Here is a 19870-nt window from a genome sequence, read left to right as displayed (position 1 = left end):
GTATAAACAACATGTTAAATAAGCTACCTAAGTAGTAGCTTTCTCCACTCAGAGAGAGACAACACATTCAACGTTGTGCAGAGATAAAAGGAAAGAGACACAAACCCTTCGATCGACCAGCTGAGAAAACTCAGGGCTCCGACCAAATGAGTCTACTCCTTAAATTAATATTTCTCTTTTTTATGTCTTCACTAATTTTAAGTTTTCCTTACGTTACTTAATGACTACTCTCAACCAATTACTATAAGGCTTAGTTGGCAATTACTATAAGCAGGGTTGCCACTCGGTCAGGAAAAGTCAGGAAATCAAGAAAAGTCAGGAAAAATTTTAAAAAATGACAAAACTCAGGAAAAAATGGGGGGTTTTGAAAAAAAGTCATGAAAAGTCAGGAAATTTGATAAAATTTAAAAAAAAAAAGTCAGATTTTGTCATTTTAAATTTACAAAATTCCTTGTTTTCCAAAGCCTTCAAATGGTAAAAATTAATTAAAAGTCCTTTAAAGTCAGAAAAAAATTCCAAAATTTTCCTAGAAATTTACAAGAGTATTTAATTTTATTTCCAATGCCTTCGTCTGGTATAAATTAGTAAAATATCCATTAAAAAACTGCAAAGATTTTCTATTAACATATTGAACAAGCAGATTTTCTGGGCTTTTTAGTATTGATGATCTGTAGCAAGGACACCTCCATAGTGAAACTGTGATATATACAAAAAGTTTATCTAGCATAATTTTAGAATCAAAGTGTTTTTTGTTCAAGTAAATAATTGAGTTCTTTATAACTAAGCAGTTAGTTTAGTATTTTATGTAATATGTTTATGTGTATACTTTACCTCTTTATAATTTTTTCAAAGTTGTTTAAATTTATAAAATAAATTATAAGAGAGGTATATGCCAAGATTTTGTTTACTTGTATTTTTTGTAGAGTAACTTAAGTTTTTAAAGTAAATAAGAGTATATTTATTTGTTACAAATTTTATAAATGAAAGTAAAAATAAATGAGTGCTAAAAGAAAAGAAATGAAGCCCACAAGTTGTGGCTTGAATAGAGAAAAGATTCTTTTCAACAAGTGTAGGGGCAGCAGATGAGAGCAATTTAAATAAAAAGAGGCAAATGATTTTAACTGCCAAGAAAATGAAGCGGAATGCAGTTCAGATGAAGGAAACCATATCTTCATTATATGAAGAGGTTGAAGTGCTAATAAAAAACGGAAAAAATAAATTTTAGTACATACATTTAAAAAAACTGCATTTGATTAAGTTCATTATTGTTTTAATGTTTTAACTGTAAAAGTTCGTAATTGTTTTAAGGTTTGAGTTGTGAAAGTTCCTTATTGATTTAAGGTTTTGATTGTTAAAGTTCCTTATATGTTGTTTCGTTTATTTCGATACATTTATGCTAGGAAATTCTAAAAAGTTGTGTTCTTTATTGTTTTAAGGTTTTAACTGTAAAAATTTGTTATTGTTTTAAGATTTTAGTTGTAAAAGATCGTTATTAATTCAAGGTTTTAATTGTAGAAGTTCCTTATATGTCGTTTGTTTATATAGATATATTTATGCTAGGAATGCTAAAAATTTGTGCCTTTTTTCAGACAAGCTGTGTTTTAAGGTAATAATACAACTATTTTGCTGATAAAGCTCTTTATTACAAACATCAATCATACATAGATGGTTTAAGTGATGTACTGGAAGTTTGATGATAGAATTCAGCTAAAACACTGTTGTTTTTAACCTGTATTAAAATTAGATTGGAAGCTTTATATAGTTTCAAGTGTTAGATTATGTATTTTAGAATAAGTTTTATTTAACACTTTGATTTAGAAAAGTCAGGAAAATTTTTGTAAAAAGTCAGGAAAAGTCAGGAAATTTTTCTCAGCTTGATCAGTGGCAACCATGTATAAGGCTTAATATAAGATACCAATCAACAAAAAAACAAAAGAGAGAGTAAACTTTAATATTTGGGTGACAGGTCAAGTTGTATGCATATAAAACATAAAATACTTAAAACAAAACTTTGTTACTACCAACTTGATTAACAACCTGATAGCAAACTTAAGAAAAAAACAGTTACAGAACAAAATATTGTTTCAAGTCTTCAACTTATTTTGTAAAGAAAATCATCTGCTGACTTACAAAAAAATAAACGATGTTGCTCCGCTGAACACTTTCTTGAAATGAAGAAGTGAAAAGCGAAACGCAGTTTAAGTTTACAAAAGAAAAAAAAAGTTTACAAGTGGTTGCGCACAGAGACTAATGAATTCAAGTTAGTAATTAAATTAGTTTCAAAACCCCCTCCCATCGACTCTTGTCTCAAGGAAATTTCACATCGAAAAATGACTTTGGTCTCCTCGACTCGCAACAAAAAAAAGACGCACTGTATTAAATACAATATAATTTTTTATAGAATAAATGAATGTGTGGTAATTCGAACAAGTTTAATATATTTTCTGCCCTTCGTATCTTTGAGTACCAAACTACAAATCTTTGAGGAACGACATTTAAAAATTTTATTTATCATATTATTTACATTTCTACTTATATTATATTTTTTATTTATATTGTTTAGTTAACCATGTTGTTTTTGTATTATATTATATATTAATATTATATTTTATATAACTATCAGGGTTGCCACTTTACCTGGAAAAACCTGGAATTTGACAGTTTAGGCTAGAATAACCTGGAAAAACCTGGAATTTGAGAAATTTTGAAAAAACCTGGAATTTGACAATTTAGGCTAAAATAACCTGGAAAAACCTGGAATTTGAGAAATTTTGAAAAAAAACTTGAAATTTGATCAAAAAACCTGGAAGTTTTAATAACTTAAACATTTTCAGTTGTAAAATTTTGATTTGACACAAAAAATCTATCATATAATTAAGATTTTTTGTCATCATCAATTTTTTTTTATTTAAAACACATTTAAAGTAACTTTACAGTATCTTTTCAATGCTTTTATTCTATTTAACACAGTTTCTTAAATAGAAATTAACTTAAAACTAAAAATAGACCCAAAAATGTGTACTTTTAAAAACCTGGAAGAAATTTGGAAAACCCGGAAAAAAGTTTGAAAAAATGGGTGGGAACCCTGTAAATATATTGGCATTAAAGTTATTATTATTATAATATCATTTTATTTATGTGTTTTACTACTATTGTTCCTTATATTAAACCACTTCATTATATTTTAATATATTATACAGTTTTTATAATCTAACTTTCATTTATGTTAAATCAGTTTTCTGCGTTCGTTGTTCAAAAACTTTTAAGTAGCTTTTGATCGATTAAGAATATGGTTAATGTTGTGGATCGAGCTATTAGTATGTTGGAAACAGTTTGAAATTAAATAATTGTTGTTGGTACTTTAACGGTTTTAACGGTTTTTAACGTTCATTCTTAATTTCGACGGCATAAAATTCTTTGTATATAAGCGTTTTCTTCTTGAAAAGTTAAGTTTCGGTGTATTTAATCGGTTCGTTGTCATATTGATACTAAAACGCGTTATGTTTTGGTAAGAAATTAGCCAACTAAGTTAATATGTTAACAACCCGTTTTCGATAATTCTTTTAATACAACTCTTATTATAACCATTTTTAAACGTGCGTTCTAAATGTGAGGTTTAAACGTCTGGTTAGCAAGGTTTTAACCTATTTTCATATGACAGATCGTTTGAATCACTCATTATTGATATTATTCTCGTATTTTATCTTCTACTTAGGTCAATTGATATGACCTGTTGTTTACGTAGTATTTGTCACTAACAGTTTTAGAGTTACAGTTAGATATCGAATTATTTTACATGAATTTCTTCATGAATTATGTAAAGACGTCTGTATCATATACAATGGTTAATTTTGTTTCGTTAGCCTGTATCTACGATCATTTAGCGTGATTTTAACAAAGTGATTTTCTAAAGTGTAATAAAAATTACAAAGGCTGAAGAATAAAACTTTTATGCAATTTACCACTTGAGATTTCTCGGTGAAAAGTTCACTCCCAACTAAAATTTTTGAGAAGTCTTCCAATGAGATACAGTTAATTTAATTATTGAGTCTGAGCAAATTTTAAAACTTACTAAACTTTTGACTTGTTGTGCGTAACATGAAAACACTTACTGAAACTTGATGCTTTACATTGAGTTTGTTCAACTTTGATGTATTATGGTTTATTGAAGTTAACTATTTCTTGTTTAAAGTTAAACTTTTGAGAGTATAATAGTTTGTAATTTAAGTTCTGGTTAATTAAGCTCGTCGTTATAATTGTTTGTAACAATATTAATTTTAATTTTTTGGTAAATCGAACTTTGTTTTGTTGCTTCGTTTGTCAATGAAGATAATTTTGTTTCTTTTTTAGAAAACTTTGAAACATTGAACCTTTTTTTCGATATACATTGGCAACATTTTCAGTGAAGAATTAAGTTTGGTTGTGTTAACTATGTGTGTGGTAGTTAAACTAACGTAATTAGTTTGAAACTTTCATCTTCTCTTCCGGCTTTATCTTTTAGTTAAAAGTTAGTTTAGTTAGTTATAAAAGATATCGTTTGCAGTATCAAAACTGTTTCGAGCAATTTACCTTTTTTATGTCTTTTTCATAGACATTCGAATTTAACTCTTTGTTCATAGGAGCGTTATCATGAAAATTATAATTCTCAACCTGATAGATATCTCGAGGATTTGTCGAGCAATCAGGTATTTTCTTGTCCTTGCTATGTACATTAGAATTTACATCTGACAATTTTCCGTCAATGATGTTAATTTATTGTCGGTGACCGCCACTATGCTTACTATGTCTTTTAGGATCTTACATTATGTGGCCACTGTCAGTAGTAGTAACCTGCTGGATATTTACATTTTGAGAAGGAACAGAACAGTTGTTGTTCTTTGTATAATGTGCGCGTTCCTTCTCTAAGTCTCTATCAACATATAAATCAGGGATATATACATTTGGTTTAGGGTAATGTTTTCTCTGTGAAGTATGTATAGTATTAATTATGTTAGATCGCCTATAACCTGTGTTGCAGGTTTTTGGGGTATTTTTGACGAATCTAACACGAGACTTGTTAACCCCACCCCCTGATCCTCGCGTTACTGCGAGGGTGGGACGGAGTTTCCCTGTCGTGAATAATCGTTAACATTATTCGGCCTGGGGGATCGTTTGAATAGGTGACATTACGGCGGTTATTAAAGCTGTTATTAAAGTTTTGTCCCCTGTTGTCATAATTACGTTCGTAATTACCGGAATTATTGTTGTAGTTCCGGTCTTGGCCGTTAAAATTATGGCCATAATTGCCAGCGTTACCGTAATTCTAATTACGGGCGTTGAAGTTGCGCCCGTAGTTATTACCGTTGCCATAATTCTGGTTACGGTTATTGAAGTTTTGCGTATAGTTTCCATTATTACCATAATTTTGGTTACGATTATCAAAACCTTGCACGTAGTTACCACCATTTCCGTAACTTTGGTTAGAAAAACCATCCTGGCCGTTATTACGATGTCTATTAAGTCGTTGGCCTTGGTTTTTTCTTGATCTATCATAGTTTATTGGTGGGTTTGGTGCAGGATGGTCGTGATTTTGGTGTGACCAGATAGCCTGCACACGGCGTTTGAATTGTGTAAGGTCTTCTACGAAATACTCCTTAATCCTGCTCTTTAGAGAGCTTGGAGCATGATGATATAAGAAAAATTTTATGCGATCATCTTCATTAGCAGTTGCCCATTCGGTAGCATCGGTTACATATGCACTAAACGGTGTCTTGCTCGTGTGTACCGGAGGTTTGCCGAGGATGGGTGTTAAGAGATTATCACGTCTCTCCAAAAAATTCTTTAAACGACTGAAAATTACGATTTTCAGGAATGACCAAACCATAGTATAGTGACACTTCGTCGGGAACCCATTTCCCGACTATCATGTTATACTTAGTTTTATCGTCTGTCAAGTTTAGTCGTTCGAATTCCCGATGAAGTAGTTCAGGGTTTGACGTGGTTTAGCAGTTTTAGTAAAGCGATGAAACTTACGGTCAAGATTGTCAGCACTAGTGTCTCTATACAAGACCTCATCTCATAAACGTTGCTGTAGACCGATTCACGGTAGATGTAAGGTCTAGGTTGTTCTAAGTACCGACCGTCTCTAGTGTTGGGACTCTAGAAAACTGGCATAAAGCCAATTTTTCGTCATTCTCGACCGACTCATTTTTAATACTTTTTGTTTCACTTTCATGTATGAGTAGTTTGGCGGGAGGTGCAGTTTGCTGTGCGCAATGCACCTCTCTGGTGTTAGGACTTCCGAAAGCTGACAGATATTTTGCTCTCTATTACACCGTACGTCCGCCATCTTGTTTAAATAATGATTATGTGTTATCTTCCGGACAGAGGATCTGAACTGTTGTGAGCATTGGCCCTCTTTGGTGTCCGAATTTTCGAACGCCGACGAGGCGTCATTTTTTCGATAATTGTTATATCGTGCGTCGGCCATATTCTTTAGTTCCACTTTGTTTTCGTTTCTTAGCGGCTTTTGAATGCAACACTAAAGAAACAGTTGTCGGTGAACAACGAAAGCTGATCAACAGTCAATGACTGGATATACCTTTGCTTTGGTTTCTTGGTTAGAAGCTCAAGAAGCAGCTGTCGAAACAACTAAAGCAGAAAAGGCGTAGCAACTAACACGAACTAACTAACTAAAATTAACACTATCGACTCTACGTTGTAGCCTAAAAAACTAGCTTGAAATTGAGTAGACTACGAAAGTCAGCTCAACGAACGAAAACCAAAAGTGAGTGAACTCGCCCCTCTCGCGGCGGTTTTATGTGATTTGCTACACGCGAAAAAAACTCTTCTCTTCTCTCGTAGAGCAAGCTTAATATTTACAATAATTTTTTAAAGAACAAAAAAAAATCAGTTTTTTTTCAAATATAACCAGATTCGTTAAATAAAATTTTACATAACCGTACGAAATCAAAAGTTTTCAAGGCCATTTATTTCATAATTGCGTAAAATTCCCTCCTCCTTCATTCTGAAGCATTTTACTTCAAAATTTTGGGAAATATTCTTCTAAAACAATTATTAGAAAGAATATTTAAAAAAAAAAGACATAAAAAGAATTATGAGTAAAATTTTAAAATAATCTATTTTTTACTTATTTTTTATGTAAAAAAATGTACAAATATCAAAAAATCTGTTTCTAACAAGTTGCTCAAAATTTACTAAAGATTTTTCAGAAAATTTTAAAACAATCGCTCAATAAATGAAGGAGGAGATAGATTTTTAATAAAATAGTTTATTTTTACCTTTTTAGTTTGCGCCTCCTATAAAGAACCTATTTAACTTTCTAACTTTGGTCGCTTATATCTTAAAAGCTACTTCGATTTTAACAAGCGGTAATGAGTAACTAGTAGCTTTATCAATTTTGTAAAAATTTAGACTAAATTTCTATATAAAATGGTTTACCTCCTTCTCCCTATGCTCTTGATTTTAATTGTAATTTTTTTTTAATTGTTTCGTTATATTAGAAAATGTTGACATTTTGGCCTGCATATTTCCTTTTTTTTTTTGTTTCAGCTTGCATATACCTGTTTTATAATTAAAAAAACATTAGGCATATTTGTTATTTTAAACTTAGGGTAAAAGTCTTAAAAATATACGCGCGTATGAAGAAACTCAAGCAATAATATAATAAAGAAACATTTTTAAGTAGAAAACGGAAACTTCTGGAGTTGTGAGGAACCTGCACCACCAATTTTGTCTGATGCTTCTATAGAAAAAATGGAGTTGCAATCTAATGACATTCCGTACATTGACCAGGACGTAGAAAAAGATGCCGCAGAGTTTGTTGCGCCTGATTATAACATCAACCTTATCACAAAACAGGTAAATTTAGCTCAGATTATAAAGAATATATGTCAAATGTTTTGTAAATTAGTTTTTTAAAATCATAAAAAAGTATTTTATTAATTATTTAATAAATAGATTCTTTTTTAACAAAGCTTTTTTCTCATGTGAAGGTTTACTACTTATTTTACCTCAACAGAGTGAATTATTTTACTTTTGGTGCTAAAAAGCAGAATTTTCATAAAATATTATGTTAGTGATTTTATATCAAGTCAACAGTGTATTTTGATCTATTACGTATTTGGTATTTAGACTTTTGATAAAAACGTTGTATACTTACGAAACACTTTATATTTATAGCAGCTTTTTATTGTTAAAAATATTAATATTAATTAACCTAATTTTTTATCTGAAGATTTTTTATTTTTCCAATTCTTAAGATTTATAAAAAAAAATAAAATGAACAACCTTATTTAAACCAATAAATGCTTAAATAAGAAATAATATGTTTATATAAAAAATATTCTAGTAGCTAACCTCAGGGTTGCCACGGGTCAGGCTAATTCAGTTTTTTTGGGGTCTAAATGACCAAAATTAAGTTTTTTTAGGTCAAAATTTCAGAATTTGTCATTTCTAATTTATAAAATTCCTTAATTTTTAAAGCCTTAAAATGGTAAAAAATTAAGAAAAAATATTTTAAAGTCAGACTAAAATTGCAAAATCTTCCTAGAAATCTACTTACAAAATCATTAAATTCCAAAGCCTTCAAATGGTAAAATTAAATAAAAAATGCTTCGTAAAGTCAGACTAAAATTGCAAAATTTTCCTAGAAACATGTAGAACTATTACCCTATTTGAACAAGTTGTTAAAAAGGTACTTATATTTTTCGTATTGATGATCTGTAGCAAGGACACTTCCATAGTGAAACTTTGATATATACAGAAAAGTCTATTTTAAACCTAATTGGTCATAATATTGAAAAGTCAGACTAAATTTACAAAATTTTGCGTGGCAAGCCTGTAACCTGTGTTTTAGCAGGCAAATATGAATTAAGTTTTGTATATACATTTAATTTAGCACTTTGACTAATATTTTAGTTTTCTTTTAGCAGCAGAAATAAAATGAAGGAATGTTTTTACGTATATTTTAATACAAATAAGATAATAATAACAAATTATTCAGTATCCTTCTTTTATTACACTGACATATGTTTCTGTGTGTTAAACGAGTCAACACACTTCAACTGAGCTCTGTAAAAAATAAATACTGTAAGGAAAGAATAGAAGCTAAAGTAGGTATATACATGTGTCCATTAAAAATAAAAATAATTGCTATAGGTTTTTATAGGTTAATAATAGATAAAATACTTAATGTTAAATCCGACTGTTATAAAACTATATGATATTTGTAATTATTAAGTCTTAATTAAATAAATTAAAATAAAAATACAAAATAAGATAACAAATCATAATATAAACTACTTACATGAAAATAAGGGAAGTACTAATTCTAAAATATTTACTGGTTACTAATCATTGAAAAAAATTTGTCTAATAATTACGTCACGATATATATGAGCATTAGGACTAGTATAATTTATACTACAAAGTTTAATAATTTATTCCTTGTGTTTGAAAAAGTAGTAGAGCTGTAATGATATTAACATTTAATTTTCTTATTTTAAAGCAGATGTTGTAAACTGTTTTACGCAGTTTTCGTGACGTTCTTCCAGTATTAAAAACTAACAATTATTTTATTTTAAGGAGTTAATTTCATTTCAATGCGTATATATTTGCGTTTGTCTCTCAAATACGCGTTAGTCGCTTAATAAGTGAATTAGTTATTCCGCATTACGATAAAGTCAACGTTTTACTTCTAGTTTCGAGAATAAAGAAAACGTCTACATCGCGGAGTTGATGTTAGTAATTATATAACTTTACGATTGTTGATACTTTTTATAGATTTTATTTGTGTCGTGATTTAATAGTTTCTTTTTTCAGAACTAAGAATTTTTATTGAAAATAAAGTAAATTGCATTTATTCAAAGTGTGTTTTATTCATAACTTAAGAAATAGTTTTGTAACTTATAATTTTAGCTACTTGTAACTAAAGCTGTCAGTTAGTAAGTTACTGGAGACCACGTAGTTAAGACATAAACATAAACTAACATTAAAATAAGCCATTTGGTTAAAGAGCGCTTTAATTTAATAATGTAATATGTAATCTATTGTGAATAAAAAGTAAAACAACAAACATTAATTATTGAATTAATAAATTAAACAATAGTAAAGGCAATAAAAGCCACTGAAACTTTGTATAATGTATATTTTATTTATTGAATGTTTATAATGGTTAAATCTAAATTATAAAAAAATTAAAGTTAGATACAATTAGAAACCAGATTGAATTTAAATTTAAAAATATTAAACAAAACACAAAAATCAAACTTGTTATTAAGCTTTCAAAGTCCTGACCAATTATTAAGTTACAGTGCCATACAGAAAACCACCATGACTTAAACTACATGTATATTATACAAAAAGTTAAATAATTAAATATTTATTGTTTTAGAAAGGAGCATTCGGGTATCTAATTCAAAGACCTTATACAGATGATTTAAATATTTAATAATTTAACTGTGTTATATAAATTACGGGTTTGTGTTTAATATGAAAGTTAAAATGTAAAACCTAAAACTACAAGGTGGTTATACGCTAAGTATAAACCTGCAGTAAAAAGACCTCTAGCCGTTCTATTGGGTGTAGTAGGTAAAAAAGTCCGGTTTATCTGTGAATTGAATACAGGTTTCCAATTAAACTTGGAACTTAAAACATAAAAAATGAAGAATTATAGTCGAAGAATAAAATAAATATATAAAATGTCGGAAATACTATAAAATACTTAAGCTTCTATTCTTTCCTTATAGTAATTAGTTTTTTACAGAGCCCAGTTGAAAATTGTTGACTCGATTAACACACAGAAACATATGTCAGTGTAATAAAAGAAGGATACTGTATAATTTGTTATTATTGTATATTCCAGTGAACTTGTTCGGTTAGGATTTTTTGTTAACAAACCCTTAAGTTTATATTTTGAAAGTTACAAATAAGATATGAATTTTTTACTCTATTGAATTTAAATTTTATTTCCACTGTATATATGTCAGAGTATCTTGAAAGATTTTGATAAATATAACTTCTCCTTTAGAAGTTGAGATATTTTTATTAGTTTTTGAAAAATCAAAACATATAATAGTATATAAGTCATTTAAAACACTGCTCAGGATCGCCACAAAACCTGGAGTTTGACAATTTAGGTTAAAAAAACCTGGAGTTTGGAACAATTTTTACATGTTAAGTAACAAAATTTTGTTTTGAAACAAAAAGTCTATTATATAGATACAAAAAATTTGTCATCATCGATTTTTTTATTAAAGAATACATTTGAAGTAGCATTACAGGATCTTTTCTATGTTGTTATACTATTTAAGACAGATTTTTTACTTTAACTTTATTAAAATTGAAAATAGACCCAAACGTGTACTTTTAAAAACCTCAAGAAATTTCTCAAAAATCAGTGGCCACCTTCACTGTTCTTTTAGTAGGTTTTTAGACTAACTATACAATTTAATATTTATACTAAAAAGTTTAATTATACACCTGTGCTTTTTTAATAATTTTAATGTAGACACTCTGTAACTGCCAAAAACTGCTAACAAAACTTAACTGCGAAACGAAAGTTAACAATTACTTTGTTTGGATTTTGATGTTGTTGTGTTAGTTTAATAGTACTGTAACCTGCCTGTTGAGTACGCTCTCTGGACACAGCGCAAAATTGCGTACTCAAGAAGTCCTGGTCTTTTATACATTAAACATAATAAAACATGTTAAAAACCGGTTAAGTGTAACAAGCTTGAAACAGCCATGCGAATTAGGAGTTGTTGCAGCTGTCAAAAAGAGATATAAGTTCCTGTTTTTAAAAGATTTTTAGTAAGTCTATGAGCTGAACAAGACAATTAAAATAACTAAAAGAAAAAGGCTCTAAATTTCGTTGAAAATTTGTTGGTGTACTTTATGGCAGACTTGCAACTCTGCTAGATGCAGCTAACTATGCTAAAGAGACATGGGAGAAAGTTACTGATGAAACTCAAAGTGGTCCAAATCGCGTTTAGCTGGAAATAGGGAATGAATTTTGTTCAAAAATCAGTATTTGTAAATCTTTAAAAATATTTAACTTTAATGTAGTTTAAGGTTATATCTGTTGAACTTTACAAACTAAATAAAAAGAAATTCTTGCAGAACAAAAGTTATCGGACTTTAAGTAGTAGCTCTTATAAAGTGTTTTTGCTCTATGTGTTTTTCATATTATAAATAACTTTGTTTTAAAATTAAAATAAGGCAAATTAAACTCATATTTTTATCAATTTCATTTTTTAACAGCTTGTAGATGTTTTTCGTTAATACTAAAAACAAAGTTGTAATAATAAAAACGAACTCTTTCTACTAAAGTTATTTATTAAAAATTTTAAAATTAGGTTCGATAGGGTTTCTTTTTTTCTGGATTTGTTTCTTGTTAAATAAAAATTCTGGGTAGGTTGATGACGCTTTGTTAGTGCTGTTTTAATCTACTAAATCTACGGATTTTAAAAACATATACATATATGTATAAACCAACCCGGATTTTTTTTTTTTACTAGAATGTCGATAAAAATATACAGAAATAAAACCTTTATTTATTTTATTTTTTTAACATAAAAATATTTTTTAATTTTAAAACTTTTTCTAACTTAGCAATTCTTTAAAGTATCTTTTTAATCTCTATAAAAAGTGTAGTTTTTTATTTAATCATTGATTTTCTATTTCTAAAGACATCAAAATTTAAGCTAAGCAAAAACTCTTCAAACAGCTTCGCGCAAACTCACATAACTCTTGTTATAGATGGAGTATTTTAGTTTAGTTTAAGCACTAAATGCGTTAGAATCTTGGCTTTCTACCTACAAATTTTGAAAGATAAATTCCTAAAAAAAATTCTGAAATCAGACTTCAGAATAACCTTAAACGGCGCTGACACAGAGACAACTTTTGACAACAATGAATTTTTAGAGCTTTTTTAACATTAATGCCAGACATCAAGATTTTGATGAACTTGTTGACATAGATGATGAAATCAGCGAAATATTCCAAGAATAAATATTAGAATGAGTAATTCGTTTTTTCATGTACAGCAATCAGTAAATGAAGAAGTGAATATTGCTTCAGATGAGAATGAGCCAATAGATGATGGTAGCAATAATCAAAGTTTACAAACTACCAATGTCTTTGTTAATGTTTAAACAAAGTCTGTAATTTTAAAAGAAAAGCTGTTTTAAGCAGAAATACAGCTGCTAAAAGCAACTATAGAAGGCTACAATCAGCTTTAAAAAACTTTTGGAACAGCAAAAAGTACCTGATGTACCCAAACAGCGCTACATTCTAGTTAAAAATAAATTTTAGTTCATTCTTTATTGTTTTCTTTGAATATTTGAATTGTAGAATATTTTTTTACACGCGTTTTACATATATGTTTCAATCATATGGTATGTAAATGTCAATTGCGTTGTTCATTAATTTCGGTCATCTAATTTTCTTATAACTTTTTTTTAGTGTTTTTTATTTCTTTATATTATTCATAGGGTTTGCAAATGTTAAGTGCCCTCTTCGTTATTACGTTGAATAAAGTATAAAATAATTGTTTTGAATGTTAGATTTTATATAAGTTTGTAGGTTTATAACCTTTTTCTGATTGTTTTCGTTTTATTTAAATTTTGTACTAGAAAATTTGCTCAAAAATAAATTTTAAAATTTAGCTAATTTCAGGTAAATCTTTTTTAATTTCAAAGTTAAAAAATTGCATTTTGAACACAGCGTTTTTTGCTTTAGAAATTCTAACTCAGGAAGTGCGTACTCAAGCAGCAGGTTACTGTATATTAGCAGTATTTACATTTCTTAATATGATAAAGTTACATCTAGTGTTTTATGTATTTTTCAATGACTCTTAAATTTTAAAACAAACAATTAGGCTTCCGACCAAACACCAGGGTTTTCTTCTATAAATCTATCATCTTAATTTATTATAAAATTTGTTTTGTTTTTGAGGAAAACAAAATACTAATCTATTAAGTAACATTCGAGATCTTTAGATTTTATATACAACTTTTAAAAGTATATAGTTAATACAAACTAACTCTAGAAATAAATATTTGAAAAAAAACTCTGGGATTTCCACAAACTTATAAATTTAAGAGCTTCAAATTCATGTTTTAATTTTGACAGCCAAAAAATTCAATTTTTTAGCTAAAACCAAATCAAAAAGAAAACAAGTTGGAAAGGATAGCAGAACTACAAAGAAGAAATTCAATGATGCCTCCTGCGCTTCGAACTTGTTATCCAGCAGAAACACAAGTTTGTTTTTTAAACATAACGGTTTTGTTTAATGTTAAATTATTTAGATACAAAATTTTAAAATTAGTTTTAAAAAAAGTTTAGTTTAAAAATTATCTTTAAATTACTAATAGAATACTTATGATTCAGTGTGAGTAAAGTATCTCACGAAAACTTATTAAAATCTTAGTTAAACACTCCGAGAAAGTGCGACGACGCAGTTAAATATGGAAAAGTTGAGGACACCATGAAAAGGATGACTACGAAATCAGACGATGAAGTGCCTGAAAATGTTAAAATAGGGTCAAATGACATGCTTACTATTATGCAAAGTACTGAAAAGAACAATAAAAGAAAGAGTTTCTTTTCAGAGATGCATACAACAGCTAAAGTAAAATAGATTTATCTTCTTATTAATTTTTATTATACTCAAAATTTTTATGACAACTAACACTAGTACGGTTAATTTTTGTAAAAAATCTGATTAAGTTTGTTTTACATTATATTTACATAGTTCTTGCTGCAACCGAGTCAGCAAAATGCATACAATGAGTATAATTTTTTAATTGCAAATAAAAGTTCATCGGCTTGGTCTTATTTTACAAGTTTTTTTAACATTATTTAAATATTGGTTGCTTAGTGTTACTTTATTCATACATCTAGTAAAATAATCCTTTATAAAAAGTTAGATCATTTTTTAAATGTTCGATATAAATAAAAATGCTTGTAAGGTAGCGTCAAAAAATCATTTTTTAAACTAATTTTTGAATTTATTTGGTTTAAACTAACAATCTTGAGTTTTATTTAACAGAACTTGACTCAAATAAGTATGTACATCAATTGATTTGTTAGAAATTTATGTTTGTTTCTGGTTGATTTTTTATTTTTAAACAATGCAGTTTGTTTTCAAAGGAACGAGTCAGAATAGCACAAAGCGTCATTTTAGAATAAAGTGTCACTTTAGCACAGAGTGACGCATTGGCATCTTATTTTAGAAGCAGCGATACCTACACCGTATTAGAGTGAAGTTTAAGGCACAAGTGGTTAAAGTGTTTTCTCCGTGCGGAAGCGATTACCCGTGCAAAAATTTCGCTGTTGCTATTCTGACACCTACCTGTAGACAGGGTTGCCAAAGAACCTGGAATTTAAGAAATTTTGAACAGACATCACTAAATCACCTGGAATTTTAATCTATTTTTACATGTTAAGTAGTAAAATTTCGATTTGACACAAAAAGTCTATCGTGTAGATAAAAAAAATTTGTCATCATCAAAAAATTTTTTATTAAAAAACACATTTAAAGAAGCTATAAAATATATTTTCAATGTCGATATAATATTTAACATAATTTTTTACGTTTAACTTAATATTAAACTAAAAGTAGACCCTAAATGTGTAATTATAAAACCTGGAAGAAACTTTGAAAACCTAAAGAAAATTTGGCAATCCTGCATAGAGTTCCTTGAATATTATGTTCAATGTATATAACTGTTGTTTCAACTTAATAAAAAAAATATTTACTATCAACCTTTTCAAAGGTTAAGATTTGTTTAACAATTTTTTTTAGAGTTAGAACTTCAGCAATTTATATCTTTGTACAATATCTAAATTAATTCAAACTAAAAATATAACTTACTTTTATTTTTTAAACTTGTTATTATTCAATAATTCCATGCAGTTTTTTTAATAATTTATATAAGTTAAATGTCTTATGCTTTTTTTTATAGTTCTGTAAAAATTTTTGATAGATATATGAGGATTAAGTTTTAATGAAAATTAAATACAAGGTACTATCAGGGTTGCCACTTTACCTGGAAAAATCTGGAATTTTGAAGAAAAAACCTGGAACTTTTTAAGTTTCAGTTTTTTTTAATTTTTATAAAATAGATAAAATTAAAATACCTATAGTTTTTATGACTTATAAATCTATAGTTTTAGCTAACTTTGTTGTTATAGAAACAATGATATTTTAACATTAACTTTTTGTTGATATTGTTAGTGAGTAAGTCATTAGAAAAGAAATAAAAAACATTACTTTGTACTTGTAACAAAAATGTTACAATTTTTTTACAGAAAAATATGAAGTTGACACAAAACTCTTCAAATTTTTTTAACAACAAATAAAGTAAACTAAACAATACACAATGTGTATGCTGTCATTCTTCTACTTTAGCACAAGATGAATTTAATGTACTTCAGACAAATTAATTTTTTTCTTAAATTTTAAATAAGTTTTATAAAGCTTGAAAAGTATTATTTAAATTAGTTACAATCTATGTACATTTTAATGAAATAGCAGTTTCACTTGCTGTTTTATTTACTTAAAAAATATTAATATACAACATTCAACTGGAGCAAAATATTAATGTAATGAGAAATTAAATAGCAGGAGAAAATAAAACTGATGTAAGTAATAGTCATGATGGGAGAAATAGTATTTATGTATGAGTATGTTGAGAAGAAGTCAGTTTTATTGCAGTGAGCCTTAAGTCAAGACCTTCCAGATGTAGTTCCAGATTTTACTTAAGTACGAATTATATTTTTATTGATAAGTTTTATTTGTTAACAATCTTTACTTTTATAGCTAGTTTTTGATTTCAATTTAAATATTTAAGTATCTTTTTAATTAAAACATTCTTAAGTATTTTTCTCTAAGAATATGCATTGTTTTTACAAATTACTTTTATATTTAAGGATTTTATTTTTTTAAGAGTAAGTGTTGTTGTTTTTTTATGTTATCTTTACCTACAACTTAGGTTCCGTTGATTACTTTTTCATAAATTTTATTAGTAATATCAAGACACTGTAAATTAAAAAAATATATTTGTTGAACAACCATCTTAGGAGAATTTAATACAGGTTCCATATGAACATAATAAAAATAAATTTCAATACTTACAGTAACTCTTAAGTTATTTATATCTTTTGAACAACAGTTTTTTTAGCTAAATAATAACTTACTAAAAGTTACCAAAAAAGGATGTTCTTTCAAAAACCTGGAAGAAATTTAAAAAATCTGGAAAAATTTTTGAAAAAACGAGTGGCAACCCTGTACTATAGTCTCAGGCTATTTTTAAACTTAATGAAAATTTTGAGTAAATTAGACTAACATAGAGGACTAACAAAGTCAAGGCCAAATTTGGTTAGATAAACAAAAATATTTGGTCCACGTCATTATTTTATATTAAAAAAACAAAGTTGAGCTTTTTTTATATTATTTTTTTTTAACGTGATCTTAATTTGGACTGAAGTATAATGTATTGCTTTTTAAACGATCAGATCATTATTATTTTTTATTTTAGACTGGTTTTACAAATAGTAATTAAAATATTTTCAAAACTACGCGGTTGTCAAAGACTTCTCTAACAATTCTAGCCTGCAAGAAACTATTTTATAGTAAACCTAGCTCGCCACCTACAAAAATTTCTCACTCCTAGGCTAAGCTAAATAAATTTAATAATTTTAATTGGTGTCTAGGTGTGAAAACTGTAAAAGCATATCAGACATTCAATAAAAATAGGTTTTAAAATTTATTGAGTTTTTGAATTAATGTTGTTGTAAAAAATTTATACTATAAATTTTTTCTATCGATAAAATTCTATAACGTTCTAATATCTTGAAATAAAATTAGTTTAGTGAAATAAGTTGAGATTATAAGTCAATCTTTACAAACTTTTAGATATATTCTAAAAAGTCAGCCAACTCAAGCGTTTATATTTCTTAGTTAACAATATAAAATGTTTTTGTAGCGATCAAAAGATGATGTAGACGTAAAAATAAAACCAATGGATTTTTTTGAAATAAAAAACACACCAAAAGTCCAGCGGAAAAAAGGGAAAATTCAAAAAAAAGTCAAGTCTGGAATTTCAAAGTTAAGTCGTAATAAAACTACACGAGAATGTAAGTTGTACATTCATTTTAAAATTATATGAAGGCTACTAATACATACGTTTTTTACAGTCTAATAATCTTTTGAAATTTACATTTTTACTTGTTTTGTTAGAAAAGTTTTCTAACTGCTTAGTTAGATTGAAACTAAATTCTTTTTTTAACCATTTCATGAATTTTGTAAGTGTAACATATCGTTTTGCATGGACACTGACCAATATTTATTAGTTTACTTAATTATCAAAAACCTCTAGTAAACTAAGTAAATATTTTCAAAAGATGTCATACTTAGTTAATTAGTTGATTTTTTTACTACAATTCTAACTGTTTTTAAAAATAGGAGAAGTAGTTTAGAGTTTGTAATCTTTAAAAACTTATCATAATTTTTATGTAATTTAGTATCATTCTGTACTTTTTTTTTTTTAATACGAATAAAACTTCAAAAAATGAGAGTTTCAATAAGATATACCATATACTTTTGTTCTGATGTTTTTTATTATAAATATTTTAAGACAGGATTTCCACTTTACCTTGAAAAACCTGGAATTTAACAATTTAGGTAAAAAAATCTGTTCAAAACCTGGAATTTTAACATGTTCAGTAGCAAAATTTTGATTTGACTCAAAAAATCTATTCTATAGATAAAAAAAAATTGTCGTCATCAAAAATTTTTTTATTAAAAAACACATTTAAAGTAGCTTTACAGCATCTTTTCAATTTTTTTGTACTATTTAAAACAGTTTCTTACCTTAAAATTAACTTTAAACTAAAAATAAACCCAAAAATGTGTACTTTTAAAAACCTGGAATAAATTTTGAAAAAACGAGTGACAACCCTGTTAAGAATAAGCATATGAAAAATCAAATGGTAATGAAATCACACTTTTTTTCTTAAGTGTTATTTTTCTAGACTACTTGTTTTCTTTCCACTCATTTCTAAATATTATAAATTTCTGTATTGTAGTATTTTTACTGGTACTTAGCTTGCATGTTTCTAACTTTTACCGACAAATTTGCACGCTCAAGTTACAAAAAAAATTGGTTATTACAGTGACATATTATTTGATTTTCCCATCACAATAGTTTTTTTTTAGTGATGTTTAAAAAATGTTAATGCTACAAAGTAAAAGTACTTGGATTAATACTAGGAATTTTATGCTATAATTTTAAAAGAGTATAGGGTATTCATGATAAAAATATTTTCAGGGTTGCCACAGAGTCATGAAAATAAAAAAAGACAAAAGTCAGAAAAAATCAGGAAATTTGATATAAACATGCTCTTAATAAGCAAGTTAATCATCACTCAAACTGCATTTTGCTAATGTTATTTTCTAAAAAAAATTGCTTTTGCATTTCATCTTTTTTTAGAGTCTAATTTAATTTTTGGGATATATTAAAATATTTTATGCTCTCACGTGTGTTACTACTATGTGATAAAGATACAAGTAGTTTACTGATAGAGCTGTTTATTGCAAATACATCATCATAAATAGATGGTTAAAATGGTGCAATGGAAGTTATATGATTACATCCAGCAAAAGTACCTTTGTTTTAACCTGTATAAATTAAGATTGAAAACTTAACATAAATTCAAGTGTTTGTTTATGTATTTATATTTTAGAATCGGTTTTAATTAAGAATTTGATTAAGAAAATTCAGTAAAAGTCCGGAAATTTATCTGAGCATGATCTGTGGCAACTCTGGATTTTGTAATTCGATTATTATTTTTATGAGTTTTTATA

General features: G+C 27.5%; 1 protein-coding gene across 1 annotated transcript in view; it reads left to right on the top strand.

The window, feature by feature from the left end:
- LOC145837790 (uncharacterized) overlaps nt 1–19870 on the top strand; it is a 46539-nt gene that overhangs the window by 24195 nt on the left and 2474 nt on the right. The window contains exons 12-15 of the mRNA XM_082945239.1: nt 7685–7860; nt 14155–14262; nt 14432–14632; nt 17991–18141. Coding sequence (XP_082801365.1) covers nt 7685–7860; nt 14155–14262; nt 14432–14632; nt 17991–18141 — 636 coding nt within the window. The remainder of the gene's footprint in view (nt 1–7684; nt 7861–14154; nt 14263–14431; nt 14633–17990; nt 18142–19870) is intronic.

The sequence above is a fragment of the Thalia democratica genome, chromosome 1, assembly GCF_965202585.1.
Source record: "Thalia democratica chromosome 1, ktThaDemo2.hap1.1, whole genome shotgun sequence".
Classification (NCBI taxonomy): Eukaryota; Metazoa; Chordata; class Thaliacea; order Salpida; family Salpidae; genus Thalia; species Thalia democratica.
This window is presented reverse-complemented; position numbering and strand designations above follow the sequence as displayed.